The sequence below is a fragment of the Felis catus genome, chromosome B1 (assembly GCF_018350175.1).
Source record: "Felis catus isolate Fca126 chromosome B1, F.catus_Fca126_mat1.0, whole genome shotgun sequence".
NCBI classification, from domain to species: Eukaryota; Metazoa; Chordata; class Mammalia; order Carnivora; family Felidae; genus Felis; species Felis catus.
Window position 1 is genome coordinate 160,198,076 of NC_058371.1, and position 16,337 is coordinate 160,214,412.

General features: G+C 36.4%; 1 protein-coding gene across 8 annotated transcripts in view; it reads right to left on the reverse strand.

The window, feature by feature from the left end:
• Positions 1-16,337, reverse strand: part of CEP135 (centrosomal protein 135) — a 70,224-nt gene that overhangs the window by 7,340 nt on the left and 46,547 nt on the right. For all 8 annotated transcript variants that reach the window (XM_023253094.2, XM_023253091.2, XM_045056351.1 and 5 more), the window contains 9 exons: positions 13,689-13,804; positions 13,461-13,615; positions 12,778-12,833; positions 11,884-12,052; positions 10,969-11,079; positions 10,419-10,604; positions 3,976-4,185; positions 2,936-3,138; positions 1,941-2,045 (listed from right to left, as the gene is read on the reverse strand). In XM_023253094.2, coding sequence (XP_023108862.1) covers positions 1,941-2,045; positions 2,936-3,138; positions 3,976-4,185; positions 10,419-10,604; positions 10,969-11,079; positions 11,884-12,052; positions 12,778-12,833; positions 13,461-13,615; positions 13,689-13,804 — 1,311 coding nt within the window. The remainder of the gene's footprint in view (positions 1-1,940; positions 2,046-2,935; positions 3,139-3,975; positions 4,186-10,418; positions 10,605-10,968; positions 11,080-11,883; positions 12,053-12,777; positions 12,834-13,460; positions 13,616-13,688; positions 13,805-16,337) is intronic.

The following is a 16,337-nucleotide window of genomic DNA, read 5'->3' on the forward strand; positions in this document are numbered from 1 at the left end:
GAACAAGGGAAAAAGAGGAATTAAGGGGGTCTTATAGCCCTAGGCAGTAGGACCCCCCCTTGGACTGAAGAGAATTTAAGTTATCATTAAGAAATAGAAATCATGTATGTACAGTTTAGCACAATGAGAAACGAAATCTTCTCAATTACGAGAAATTAGTAACACTGATTTTATGTATGGATGCTTTTCTTCATTTCTCAGGCTTCCTTTCTCTTTGAAATCATAAATATTGATTTCCTAGCAAATTTTGTCTATACTACAAATGGCATATCTTTCAAAAGTTTTGATGCAAATAGAAAATAAGAGAAATAAAAAAACTGACCTGATAAGCAGCAATTTGACCACTATTTGAGTATGAAATCTCAGGAATGTTTATGTCTATGGTATTAATAGAGCAAGAAAGAGTAATGAAAGAAAAGTAACTTGACAATTGATTTGCAAATTAGACTTCAATTTTAGCTGTGAAAGCAAGTTTCATCCCTGTTTGTGGCACTTGGAGATTAAGGTTTTCAATATACAAAGCAAATGAACTGAAATAAAAGTGAGTATGAAAATTAGAAAACTACTAAGCGGGAGGGAATATACTGTATATAAGAGCATGGGGTTTAAAATTAAACAGATCTGTCTTTATTTCAACATTTTATTTATCTTTTTAATTCACATTTAGTTAACATAAAATGCTTTGTTAGTTTCAGGTGTATAAGATATATTTTGATTTTAGTTTTGGCTCTGCCATTTATTATTTGTGTGACTTCAGTTTCCTGTAATATATGCATAATAATAGATTATTAGTAGCATTAATCAGGTATGTATATGGTATCTGGCACATACTTATCAATTGCTCTTATGATCATCATCACTTTTGTGATGATCTGTATTTGGAGTTTCCTATTGGACCACACTGTGCTTTTTTTTTAATTTTTATTTTTTTAATGTTTATTTATTTCTGAGACAGAGACAGAGCATGAGTAGGGGAGGGGCAGAAAGAGAGGGAGACACAGTATCAGAAGCAGGCTCCAGGTTCTGAGCTGTCAGCACAGAGCCCGACGTGGGGTTTGAACTCACAGACCGTGAGATCATGCGCCCGGGCTGAAGTCGGACGCTTAACAGACTGAGCCACCCAGGCGCCCCATTTTTAAATTTTTTTTCAAAGTTTATTTACTTGAGAGAGAGAGAGAGAGAGAGAGAGAGAGAGAGAGAGAGAGAGAGCAAGCGCATGAGCAGGGGAGGGACAGAGAGAGAGGGAGACACAGAATCCGAAGCAGGCTCCAGGCTCTGAGCTCTCAGTGCAGAGCCCGATGCGGGGCTTGAACCCACAAACTGCGAGATCACAACCTCAGCCGGAGTCAGATACTTAACCGACTGAGCCACCCAGCAACTCCAGTTTGGGGTCTTATAGCATCCTTACTCGCCTGTTGATTCCCTATTATATTCTTTCAAATAATGCCCTGATTTTGCCCTGAGAAATGCTATAGAAAACATGTAGACAATATTTGCTACTTTATTTACTGTAAGGATATTATCTCCCACAACACTTTTGACTTTTTAGGAAGAAATATCAGAAGAAGTTTATTTATTTATTTTTTTAATTTTTTTTTTTTTAACGTTTATTTATTTTTGAGACAGGCAGAGACAGAGCATGAACAGGGGAGGGTCAGAGAGAGGGAGATATGAAGCAGGCTATTCACAGAATATGAAGCAGGCTCCAGGCTCTGAGCTGTCAGCACAGAGCCCGACGCAGGGCTAGAACTCATGGACCACAAGATCATGACCTGAGCCGAAGTCGGCTGCCTAACCGACTGAGCCACCCAGGCGCCCCAGAAGAAGTTTATTTTTGTATGAACACTGAAAGAAAGCTGGCTATTTTTAAGTCCTATTAAATCTTTTTTGGGACAGGGAATAAATAAAAACACTGTCCAATGCTCAAATCTTTTTCTTACCGTTCATATCTTTCAGTTGAAATCTGCCTTTTCATAGAATCATGATCGGTTTGTAACTGTGTCACTTTAGCCCGAAGCATGGTGTTTTCCCGGCCTAGACTAGTTCTTAAAAATAAAATTTAAAAATAAATAAATAAATAAGTAACAAATATGTTGTTTTGTAGAGTCTAGTGCTATGGAGTTTTGTTTTTGCTAGTAATAAATACAAATGGAGGTGATAATTAGGACAAGAAAAGAAAAGAACAAGTCTTTTTAACACTACTTTTCTCAACTTCAGGAGCTTCTATCACTAAGTTTTCTTTCGTTCATTCATTCATTCATCTTATTTATTTAACAAACAGTTAAACTAAACTTCCAGTATGTGCTAGGCACTGTAGCAATGCTGGAAATACAAATTTGAATAAGACATGAATTATAACATCAAGATGTAAAGTATCTTCATTGGCTCTTTCTGGACTCTTGCCTCAGAAAGACAAATATTATTAACTTCTTTTAAAAGTTAACTATTCTACTTGTACTATCTACTCCAGATTTTCTCCCCTCTTCCATCAAATATGTCCAAATCTGCCCGTCTAATAGACACTATCATCAATCTCCTAAAAGGTAATTAATCACTAAACTTATGTGAGTCAAACTACATGCCATTTTTGATGCCTTTTTCTAGTCCACACAGTAAAAGACACAGATGGCTTTCCCCATCCTGAAATGCTCTCCCCTTTGCTGACTCCTGTTTGTTCACAACTCAACTACAGGCATTTTTCTAAAGTTCACTCATTCACTTCCATGGGTACCATTTCTGTGGTGAAGATACACAAATCTGTATCTCCAAACACAATGTATCTCCTTAAACTAAACCCCCAAATTCCTAAAAGCAGCCACAATGTAAGTAAAATATTTTGGTTTTGTACCACCGTACACACTCCCATCCCCTTCTCTCGCCAAAAATTATTTTTGACAAGCGATTTTCTTTAAACAGGTTGATTTATGCCACTTACAATTTGCTTTCTGAAAGGGTTAACTTCTCTTTAAGTAGCTGAATTTCTGTATCCTTCTCGTGGGAGGTTAAATGCGAATGAAATTCTTTATCTCTATTTGTAGCCAACAATGATTCAAGGCTTTTAATTGTATGTCTCTCACTTGCCAGTTGTTTTTTGAACAGGTCTGCTTCTGATTTTACATTTTCTAATTCCACCACAACCTACAGGGAAAACAAAGTAAGATTACTTCAGTACAATTTGAGACTCACTCTAAAAAAATTTTTGTAGAGCTATATACACTTATCAGTTGCTTTATTTTGGGTACCAGTTAAAGATTTTGAACCATTTCTTTAAGTGTAAGAAAGTCATCTTATTTTCAAAATAATTTTTGCTTATTTGGTATAAGACCTATTCCTATGAGTTTCACTCATACTTCCTTGCCAAGAGAGGGTCATTAACATAAAATCCTAAAATGTGGCCATCCTATCAGAAAGGAAGCCCTTCTGATCTATTATGTGTACTCTGACCAAACAGTCAAGCCAGCACTGGAGCTTCTCAGTAGCTGAAAATAAAGATACTATTAAATGAATGAAAACTGAAAACATCTGTATTTGAAAACATGCACTGGGATGTTTAAAGTAATGCTCAGTTTGAGAATGGGAAGTTCCAGGTAACTAGACTTTGAAAATTAAGTAAGATTTAAATGCCTTGAGATTTTATCAGAAAGACTACTCTATTTAGGAAATAATGAACTGCTCAGTCCTTCATTTAAATCTTACCTTCAAACAGAGAAAGAATATACTGGGATATGTTCCTATTGTATAATAACAACACTCCTATTTTCCTAAATATCCATCTATTCCAAAACAGAAAGCACCTAATTTCATCACTATGCTTCCTAGAAAAATCTTGGCAAAGAATCTAGTTTTCAAAATCCTGTAGTCAAAAGTAACTCCTTAAAGGGAAACAAACTTTATCAAAAGTGCTTGATAAAATAAAACAATGAGAGTAAGGCTCAAAAAAATAATGTGCTACAATGAAGTCTTTTAAGTCCTTACCCTCTCAAACTCCAGGTTTTTGGAATTCAGTTGTTGGGTCATAAGATCTTTGCCTGAATCCAGCTTAATGCAAAGTTCTCTAAGAGATGACAAATCATTCAACGCTACTGCTTTTGCATCTTCTTGGTGTCTCAGCTCTTCTTCTAATCTAGACATGGCTTTTGCCATTGATGAGATCTGAGACTCATAAGCATGATGTGCATTTATGTGCTGAGAATAGAAAAAGAAACCAGTAAAAAGTTAAAGTAACCCAGTAATTTTAAAGGCTTGAATCTGTGCAGCCATGACCTCACTTTAAAAAAAAAATAGTAGAGCCAAGTTTTGCACATTTTAAGATACTCTGAGGGAGCTGCCGGCTATTTAAAGATGGCCTATTTAATGCTTAACCCAATGAATTGTATATAACTACTAACCACGGTAACTAGGTACCTCACGTATATATTTGGAAGATGCAAAGATAAAAATCATTGTTTTAGGGTAAAAAAGGAATCTTGGAAGTTAGATTAAATTTACCTTTATAAATTGTTATAATGCCTTTTCAAGAAAAAGCAACATATTTACTTCCCACTCCTCAGTGGTCTTTAAATTCTAAATTGCAAAATGGAGGAGCGCCTGGGTGGTTCAGTCAGTTTGGTGTCCGACTCTTGATTTTAGCTCAGGTCATGATCTTGCAGTTTGTGAATTTGAACCCCAAGTCAGGCTCTGCACTGACAGCATGCAGAGGGAGACTGCTTTGGATTCTCTGCCTCCCTCTCTCTCTCTGCCCCCTCCCCTACTCAAGTACATGCTCGCTCTCGCTCTCTCTCTCTCTCTCTCCCTCCCTCCCTCAAAAATAAATAGCTGGGAGGGAGGTAAGTGGGGGGGGGATGGAATAAATGGGTGATTGGCATTAAGGAGGGCACTTTTTTTGCAATGAGCACTGGGTGTCATATGTAAGAGATGAATCACTGGGTTCTATTCCTGAAGCGAAGACTACACTGTATGTTAACCAACTTGAATTTAAATAAAAAAATAAAAAGTAAAAACAAAATTTTTATTAATAAATAAATTTCAAAATGGAGTTTGTTTTAAAACTGAATACCTGAAGTTCTATTTAAATTTAATTTAACCTAATAGTAATCCACAACTTTATAAGATTTTAATAACTGAAATAATGAACAAAGTTTGAAACACTGATAAAACTCTCTTTCTAGAATAATCCACATTTTAAGTTCCACACAATTTAAATTGTGAGTGATAAATACAAACTGACATAAATTCTAGTCTAGAGTTTAATAAGAATTCCACACTTGAAAAATAAAATGATTTTAATAGGTATTAACAAAATAAATTCACATTAAAAATCTAACTGTGCAGAAAAGTAAATATTTGGATTTTCTAAATTAATGAATTAAAAATCAGAGTTCCCTAAAACTAAATATAAATAGGTAAAAGTCAGTTTTAGATACCACAAAAGAACACGAACAATGACAGACAAAAAAATTAAAGACTAGTTTCTTCCGAGAATTTTGAAAGCTGAAAAGCATTCCTCTAGTTATACTCTTTTTTTTTTTTTTTTTTTTTTTTCAACGTTTATTTATTTTTGGGACAGAGAGAGACAGAGCATGAACGGGGGAGGGGCAGAGAGAGAGGGAGACACAGAATCGGAAACAGGCTCCAGGCTCCGAGCGGTCAGCACAGAGCCCGACGCGGGGCTCGAACTCACGGACCGCGAGATCGTGACCTGGCTGAAGTCGGACGCTCAACCGACTGCGCCACCCAGGCGCCCCTCCTCTAGTTATACTCTTGATAGGAAAACTTCTAGAGACAGGGTGCCAGTTTCGTAGGACTGCTGTAACCAATTACTACAAATTACTGGGTGGTTTAAAACAAACAAAATTTATCCTGTCACAATTCTAGAGGTTACAAGTCTGAAATTTAGATGTTTGCAGAACCTAGAGGTTCTGAGAGAGACTCTGTTCCAGGTCTCCCTCCCAACTCCTGGTGGTTGCTAGCAATCCTTAATGTTCTTGCCCTGTAGACACTTCACTCCAGTCTCTGCCTCTGTCTTCATCTGGTATTCTCCCCTGTATTTTCTGTGTCCAGATTTCTCTTACAAAAGACACCAGTCATTGAGCTATGGCCTGCCCTAGTCCAGTATGACCTCATCTTAACCTGATTATAACTGTAAGAACCCTATTTCCAAATAAGATCACCTTCACAGGTGCTGGAGGTTAGGATTTCAACATAACTTTTTGAGGTCCATAATTCTATCTATCCTTTAGCTCCCCAAAATTCATGTCCTTCTTATGTGCAAAATACATTCATTCCATCCCAACACATTCTAGCATCAATTCTAAGTCCAAAATCTCATCTAAGCATCATCTAAATCAGATACGGGTAAGACTCTGGCTATGGCCCATTTGGGGACAAAACCACTCTCCCTCCCCAGATCTGTGAGCTAGCAAACAGGTTATCTGCTTACAAAAACAATGGGGAAACAGGCATAGAATAGACATGCCTACTCTGAAAGTGAGAAAATAGAAGGAATGAAGGGGTTACTAATCCAAAGCAAGTTTGCAACTAAGCAAGGAAAATTCCATTTGATTTTAAGGCCTAAGAATAATTATCTATGCCACGATAGTCTACGTTTTGGGCCTGCTAGTGTGGCCCCACATTCTCAGCGCTCAGCAACAGCCCCACCCTCTTGGCCCTCAGTGGCAGGGGCCCTGCACTCTGGGACCAAGGAGGCAGTAGCCTCACCCCCTGGGGCTGTACCCTCTGTGCCTGTGGTGGCAACAGTAGCCTCATCAGAATCTGAGCTGCCCATGGCAGCCCTGCTCATCTGAGTTACCTTCAAAGCCATTCCTCCCTTTTCTCAAAGGAGAACACATATTTGTAGCCAAGTAACTCTGCTAGCCTGTTTCCTGCTAGTAGGATCCCAGACATTCAGCCTTCTTTCATTTCATCCTATTTCTGTCCCCATCAATACAAGTTGGCAGTGTTTCTACAGAGATGACTGACTGCATTCATGAGCCACATACCAAATCTGTTCACCAAGAGGTTGTGTGTGAAGCCACACACTTGGCTCTGTCTCCAAAGCACATTATCTGCGTAGGCTAAGAATTTTCCAAATCATCAAGACCTGATTCTATTTTACCCCCTAAATTTTAAGTCTAGTATACTTAACATACACTGTTATATTAGTTTCAGATGTACAATATTGACCCAACAATTCTCTATATTACTCAGTGCTCATCATGGTAAGTGGTACTCTTAATCCTCTTCACCTATTTCACCCCTCTCCCTACCCACTTCCCTTCTGGTGACCATCAGTTTGTTCTCCATAGTTAGGAGTCTGTTTTTTGGGGAAAAAAAAAGAAAAAAAGAAAAAAAGATCTATTTTTTGGTTTCTTTTTTTGTTGTTGTTCATTTGTTTTGTTTCCTAAATTCCACTTTTGAGTAAAATCACATAGTATTTGTCTTTCTCGGACTTATTTCACTTAGCATTATACCCTCTAGATCCATCCATATTGTTGCAAATGCCAAGATTTCATTCTTTTTTATGGCTGAGTAATATTTCAGTGTGTGTGTGTGTGTGTGTGTGTGTGTGTGTGTATACACATTGTATATATATGTATATACATACAACATATCTTTATCCGTTCATTTATCAATGGAAAATTGGGCTGTTTCCCTAGTTTGACTATTGTAAATAATGCTTCAAGAATCAAAGCGGCAAATATACCTTTTTGAATTAGTGTTTTTGTATTCTTGGGGTAAACATCCAATAGTGAGACTACTGGATCAGATGGTAATTCTATTTTTAACTTTTTGAGGAAACTCCATACAGTTTTCCACAGTGACTACACTAAAATTTTACATTCCCACCAACAGTATATATAGATTCCTTTTTCTCCACATCCACACCAATGCCTGCTGTTTCTTGTGTTTTTGATTTTAGCCATTCTGACAGTTGTGAGGTGGTATTTCACTATGGTTTTGATTTGCATTTCCCTGATGATTAGTGACATTGAGCATCTTTTCATGTGTCTGTTGGCCATCTGGATGTCTTCTCTGGAGAAACGTCTGTTCATGTCTTCTGCCCATTTTTAAATTAGATTGTTTTTTTGGTATTAAGTTCTTTATACATTTTGTATACTAACCCTTTATCAGATACATCATTTGCAAGTATCTTCTCCATTCAGCAGGTTGTATTTTTTTTTTAAAGTAAATGTGGGTGGGGCTTGAACTCACGACACCAAGATCAAGAGTCACATGCTCTACCAACTGAGCCAGCCAGATGCCCCTGGTAGGTTGTCTTTTAGTTTTGTTGGTTACTTCCTTTGCTGTGCAAAAGATTTTTATTTTGGAGTAGTCCTAATAGCTTATTTTTGCTTTTGTTTCCCTTGCCTCAGGAGACATATCTTGAAAAATGTTGCTATGGCCGATGTCAGAGAAATTATTGCCTGTGCTCACTCCAGGATTTTTATGGTATCAGGTCCCACATTTAGGTCTTTAATCCATTTTGAGTTTATGTTTGTGTATATGGTATAAGAAAGTGGCTCAGTTTCATTCTTTTGCATATAGCTGTCCAGTTTTCCTAGCTCCATTTGCTGAAGAGACACGTTTTTCCCACTGCATATTCTAGCTTCCTTTGTTGGAGAGTCATTGACTCTACAATTGTGGACTCATTTCTGGGCTCTCTATTCTGTTCTTTTCATCTATGTGTCTATTTTTTTGTGCCAATATTATACTGTTTTGATTACTATAGCTTTGTAATATATCTTGAAATCTGGGATTGTGATACCTCCAGTTTTGTTCTTCTTTTTCAAGACTGCTTTGGGTATCTGCAGTCTTTTGTGGTTCCATACAAATTTTAGGATTATTTGTTCTAGTGCTGTAAAAAATGCTGTTGGCATTTTGATAAGACCTAGTTCCTTTTGTCCTTGGCAGTTCCTTTATCAATTTATCTCTGTCCATTTTACTATAAGCAGCAAGAAGAAACCAGGCTACACCTTCCACACGTTGCTTAGAAATTTCCTCAGCTGAATATCCAAGTTCATCACTTATGTATAAGTTATACTTTCCTTCCAAGAGTAGACCATAATTCAGTCAAGTTCTCTGCCATTTTATAACAAGGATCACCATTCTTTCAGTGTCTAATAACATGTTCCTCAATTGCATCTGAGACCTCATTAGAAGAAACACTAAGATTTCCGGAAAAATTCTGTTCTTGAAAATTTATGCATTTTGTAAATAACATAAGTTTTCTCTACACTCTCCTTTTTTCTGAGCCCTTACTAGAATCCCCTGTAATAAGCATCTACCAACAAGCTTTTCAAAGCAATCTAGGTTTTTTCTCTCAAGCACCTCAAAACTCTCCCAGCCTTTGTCCATTACCAAATTCCAAAACCACTTTCACATTTTTTATGTTTGTCATAGTTTGTTACAATTTTCCTCATGGAAAAAGGTATGGCAAGTCCTGAAAGCAATCAAACATAAAAATGATCTTGCTTTCGCAATTCCACTTCTAGGTATATCCTCAATAACAGAAAGAATTTGAAGAGATATTGTACATCCACGTTCATAGCAGTATTCCTGGTAGCCAAAGATGAAAACAAATTAAATGTCCATCAACAGATGAATGGATAAACAAAATGTGATGTATATACATAATGGAATGTTTATTCAGCCTTAAAAAGAAATGAAATTTGGACACATGCTACAACATACATGAACCTTGAGGTTAACTGAACCTTAAGGCTAAGTGAAATAAGCCAGTCACAAGAAGACAAAATATTGTATGATTCCATTTATATGAGGTACAAAGAGTGGTCAAATTCATAGAGAAAGAAAGTAGGATGGTAGCTGCCAGGGGCTGGGATGGGGAGAGAGTAAGGGATTAGGGGGTGAGGGATGGGAAGTTAGTATTTAATGGGGACAGAGCTTCAGTCAGGGAAGATGAAAAAGTTCTGGAGATGGTGGTGATTTTGCAAAACAATGTGAATGTACTGGGCACCTGGGTGGCTCAGTCAGTTAAGCATCCCACCTGCCTTAGGCTCAGGTCATGATCTCTGGTTCATAGGTTTGAGCCCCACATGGGGATCTGCACTGGTGGTACACAGTCAGCTTGGGATCCTCTCTCTCCCTCTCTCTCTCTCTGCTCCTTTCCCCACTTGTGCTCTCTCTCTCAAAATAAATATAAACAACAACAACAAAAACAATGTGACTGTACTAATTGCCAAAGAACTGTACTCTTAATAATGGCAAATGTGATGTCATATATATTTTACTACAGTTTAAAAAGAAATAATGGGGCTTCTAAGCAAATTATTAGAATTAATGACAAAAGATTACCACTGAACTTGATTTTATCAATGCTTAAACCTTACTTCGATAAAGTATCTTTGAATGTTATAGCTTTACTAATAATATCATCACAAGACAAATGAATACATTACCTCCTGAATTTCTTTTTCTAGTAGCTCTACCCTTTCTCGAAGGTGTCTCCTCTCTGTGTCAATAGAAAGAAGTTCCAGTCGAACTGAGCTGCTTTCTCCCTCAGCTTGATGGGCTTTGACCTCCCAGTCTTCAGCACGGTTATGAAGCATCTGAAATCTATCTAACAAATCTTGATTTTCTTTTTCCTAGTTTTAAGCATAAAAACATTGTTCCTAAATTAGTAACTGCCATCCACTGGAACACTCATATCATAAACATATACGGACATTAGAAAATTTGTTTTAATTCGGAAACATATGCTATCTATGCAGACAACATATACTAAGTAAGATCTGCAGGGAAGTATAAAAATATAGTAGATAAGATCTCAAGTATAAAAATATAGAAGATAAGCTCTCCACTCAAACCTTATTATCTAAGAGAGGAGACACACATACATACATACATACATACATACATACATACATACATACATACATAAGACAGAATAAACACACATGAAAAAAATTTTTAAATGTCTTAAATCCAACTTAAATAATGTTTTTTCACCTTGGCAGCCATTAAGCTCTCCCATCGTGACACCTCAGTTATGTAATTATGAACTCTACTCTTCATTTCTTCTTTTTCTTGCACTGCTGCTTCCAACTCCAATGAGATTTCCTATAAATCAGAAAATTGAAGACAAATCTACAATGAATGTAATACCTAATGAGTTCTATTTCTATTCAAATAGCTCCTTTTGAATTGGGGGAATGAGAGTAGGAAAAAGTAAAACTGTTCCTAAGAGTTATTTTCTTACTTTTTTCCTGACTGATTTCGACTTTTTAACCAAATATTACCACTGATCTCCTGCAAGAGTTAGGACCGTGTATCTGGCACGTATACTATGGGGCTAGCTACGCTCATGGGTTGACATTTTTTAAAATTCATATATCAACAATATGCTTTATATTGAATACTGAAAGTAATTTTTTTAAAACAGGAAAATCATTCATCTTCTTGGTATAATCCTTTAATAAACCAGCAAAAACAAAGTCAATAATTTTGAGTAACTGCTATTCTGAAATATTCAATAATTTACTTAGAGATTCTCTAAGTTGCTGGAAGGAAGTGTGAATAATTAAAATCTATTGTGGGTCTTTAAAACGCAACACTTTGCCCTGGGAGTGATCCTGGGGGTGACAATAATTTCTGCCACAGAGAATCCTATGCTCCCAGCTTTAGGATTCCCAGTAACAAAGACCAAAATGGTAAGGAGACCATAGTTGCATCAACTAGACACTCTGTGATATACAGCAGCTTTCTAAACTGCATTTTTAATACTCATAAATACTATTCTCCTTACAGAGTTTTTTATGTTATTGATATTTACAGCATTAAATTTTAGAAACCATATTTACAGCTTTAAAATTTAGCAAGGAATGACTGTATTATAAACAATCCATTTATACACTGGACTCATACCTGGTTTTCTCTTGCCATTGTAGCCAAATCATCTTGTAATCTTCTGTTTTCCTTAAAAGACACTTCTTTAGATCTTCCTACTTCATCAAGTTCTTTGTGAGCTGTATCAAGCTGGCGCCGGAGGCTGCTTATTTCTCGGTCCCGACTAGTCAACGTTTCCTTTAGCTGGCTGTTACATGAAGGATATGGAAATAATAAAGAAAGCTTTTTAGAAAATTGTAAATCACTTAAAAGAAAACTGTATACTCTGAAATTAAGTACAATAAGAATACAAGAAACCACACTACATTAAGACACTGATGAATTAGGTAAAGCAGATATTTTAGATCTCTATCAATCATTAAATGGAAGTAGTAGTCATAAAATAAATTTATAATTCCGTAAGTAAAAACAGAAGACTTTCAAATGTTATGAGCAAAACATAATAGATTCAATTGGCAAATACTATTTAATGTTTAAGTCCCCATTACTATGTAATATGTAAAGATATATATAATAAATACAATTAGTGATTTTTGTCTTGAAGTAGAGACCAGACATAAAATGTAAAATTTTGTAACTGTTCAAGATAGATTATGATGTAGAACAAATTCAATACTGACTACTAAAGTAATCTAAGTTTTAATAATTAGGGTCCAAAGAGGGTAATTACTGTAGAAATAAAAAGCATAATAGGCATGAAAAGAATAATGAATCAGACACAACTGTTGAGATGTTGATGATGGAGGAGGGGAGAAAGTTAAAGAGGATGGCGTGTTCACCCTCTTTAGCAGACTCAGATGCTGCCACCGGCAAAAACAGGAAGACTGAAGGAAATTTTCCTATGGTCTAATTACTACTTAAATAGACAAAGCTGCACTCACTGAAAATTTCTAAAAAGCATTTATCACTTACTTCATAGAAGAGTCATACTCTGAGACTGTTATCTTCATCTGAGCAATAGCTTTTTCCTGTAGAAATTATGAAAATATATGATTCTAAAACATTCATTTAGAAATCTTTCCCTGAATTTATATAACTTATGACATTTATATAAATTATGCTATAAAAGAAAGCTACAAGTAAACACATTTCTATTTCCCAACTGTACTTCACATATTGTCATATTTCTAACCTACTCTAAGAACTTGAATTGTTTCGGAGCTCCTGGGTGGCACAGTTGGTTGGCATCCAGCTTTGGCTCAGGTCATGATCTCACGGCTCGTGAGTTCGAGCTCCGCGTCGGGTTCTGTGCTGACAGCTCAGAGCCTGGAGCCTGCTTTGGATTCTGTGTCTCCCTCTCTCTCTGCCCCTCCCCTGCTCAAGCTCTGTCTCTGTCTCTCTCAAAAATAAACATTAAAAAAAAAAACTTGTTTGAATTTGCTGTAATCACATCTGATAAAATTACATTACATTCTATCAATAGAATTTTTAAAGATCCAAATTATTGGCATAAAATGAAATTTAAGCATATTAAAAGATATGGCTCTGGACCTTAGCAACATGTATATGGGGGGTAAGAACTGCATATTTGTGAAATAGAGAATGAAATAGTTTCTGTTCAGATGCTAGATAAAGGTATTGAACAGTCACAATACTTTATTAGCCAGGTTTTCTTGCAAGTTTGCAATCTTTTCGGTCTTCTCATCTACAGTCTCCTGAAGAAAGTCTTTTTCTTTATCAATAGCACCAATGGTCTTTTTCATTACATGAGCCTCTTCACTCTGTGAAGTCATCTGAAGGTGTAGTTTACCTGGAAATAAAGAGAAATGTTTGTTAGACAAAGTAAATTAGGTTTCGTGAAAACAAAATTTAAAAAACCTTACCTATTTTTTCCTCCAGTAAGTTAATTTGTGATTGAGCTGATTCAAGTTCACCTCTTTTTTTGGAAAGCCGATGCTGACAATCATCAAGTGACTGCTGTAGCTGCTCATTTACTAACCTAAAGAATCAGTGGACCAAAAAAAAAAAAAAAAAAGTCTACTTTATCTCTGGTAGAAATATTTTTTCATTTTTTATTTTAAAGCTTTTCCAGTATAATTAACAGCATTATATTATATATTATTTCTTGCTGTCTGCCATTCTCCTTCAAAATGGTTCGTTCTACTTCCTAAAAATAATATAGTATAAAAATCAAAATAATTGTCTACACTTTTCTAGAAGCTTCCCGGTAGTTTCAAAGCTCTTCTCGGTTTCCTTGTATCAACACTCTTTCCCTTATAAAATCTATTTTCAATAGTGAAGGCAAAGGCATAGTTTTATAGTATGCTTTTATTTATTTAGTTTTTAAAACGCTGATTTATTTTAAAAAAAATTTTTTTTATATTTATTTTTGAGAGACAGAGTGAGACAAAGTGAGACTGGGGGAGGGGCAGAGAGAGAGGGAGACACAGGATTGGAAACAGGCTCCAGGCTCTGAGCTGTCAGCACAGAGCCTGACGCGGGGCTCGAACCCACAGACTGTGAGATCATGACCTGAGCCGAAGTCGGATGCTCAACCGACTGAGCCACCCAGGCGCCCCTATAGTATGCTTTTATAGTATTACCTGGTACTTCTTCAAAGGATTATCCATAAATCCTGACTAGTGGGCTTTTATTTATGTTTTTTAATTCTTTTGAAGTAGGTTCCACACCCAACATAGAGCTTGAACTCACAACCCTGAGAATCAAGAGTCGCATGCTCTACCAACTGAGTCAGCCAGGAGCTCCTGACCAGTGAACTTTTAATTTTGCTTTCTATTTTGACTTTTTTGGTGGGTATCAACTGGAGGTCATACTAAACAGGGAAAGTGGACATTATACACACACACACACACACACACACACACACATGTGTGTGTGTGTGTATGGAAGAGAAGATGGGTCTACCAGGTGGATGGAAAGGAACATATGCTTCATCTATCTGAGTATCAGCTTCAAAAATGTCTTCATGTCAAGGGTAAGATAAGTTTATGTGATTAAAAGGGCAGCAAGATCTCTATTAATGATATCGAAAGTGGCATGAGGTGGCAGCTCTTTCTGCCCATGGGTCCTGTCCCTGTGCTTTAATAAAATCACTTCTGCACCAAAAAAAAAAAAAAAAAAAAAAAAAAGTGGCATGAGGTTTGGATAATGTGGCTCTGTTTCTGTATAGTGCTTCTCATCGTGGTTTGTATTGGCTTAGCTTTAGATTGGATCTGAAGGCTTGAGCTCATGACTCTACCAGAGTATAGTGATACGGAGAATGTGACTGGCACCCTTTCCTCAGAGATAAGTCAGGTTTTTTCTGTCAGAGCAAAATAAAGTTATGTAACCGTGCAATTTCCCCAGGTTATACAAGGCAGACAAAGTCTTCACAATCCCTTCCTATAACACAGTGACTGTGAGGGAAGTAGCACAATGAGCTCACAAGACAAAAGGATATTATTATAACAAAAAAATGTGAAAGTAGCTGTAGGCTTGGGATCCAAGAAAGGCCAATGAAAGCTCTGCCTTGTAAGACTGCTAAGGGCCTCCTGTGAGGAAAGGAAAGAGGAGCTGTGACTACAGTCTGAAGGAAAGAGCAAAATGGATTAAATGCCAGATCCAGTCAGCTGAACACAAAAGGGAAACAAGTAGACTAGTAATTCTGGGTGACAGAAATCTACCATAGTATCTGTATTTTGGAGCTGAATATAGACATGAACCAGAAGAAGAGAAGCTGGTTCATTCAGCTAGCTCTCCATAGGATATACATAGCACTTGAGAAAAAAAAAAATGCAGCTTTCACCTTAGATAGTCCTAAAGTCTGATTAAGACCTGTAGTCAGAACAGCAGAAGGGCAAAAATGGAGATCTTCTCTGAGTCCTTAAGACAGTATTCCTTAATTAATCACAGATTAATTAATTAACACAACCAGCTCTTGATCTTATTTCATTTAGTTTGTTTGATAATCATGGACCCCTTATGAACAGACTCTGGCTTTCCTTTTCCTAATTATTCCTTGGATTTCAATCCTGCTGTTTATTTTACTATATATTTTGCAATTCTCAGTATTTGTATATTAGGTCTGTGTCTTTTATCTCATCAACTTTTTTTATTTTTCTGGGCTCTGAATTCTAGATGAATTTCTTGAGTTTGTTTTCTATTTTACTGACTCAGTTTTTGGAAATATCCATTCTACTGTTCACTACCATTTTGTTTTAATTTATTGATCTTTTTTCTAATCATTACTATAATTCTTTCTGATCTCAAGTTGTTATTACTTCATGATTTAGTTTACATATGCAATGTCATGCTGGCATGTGAAAATCTTTTACTGATCCTTACTGCAAATGTAATTTAGAGAGGAATATCTCCTCTGCTTCTTCAGTGATCCCCTTCTTCTAATCTTAAGTCTTTAAAAAGACTTACTGCAGCTACCCAGTCCAGAAAAAAAATTAACTTTGTTGACTTTTTATTTCCTTCAATGTTCTGTATTTTAAATTCACTAGTGTCTAGCCAATGACTCAGTCTCA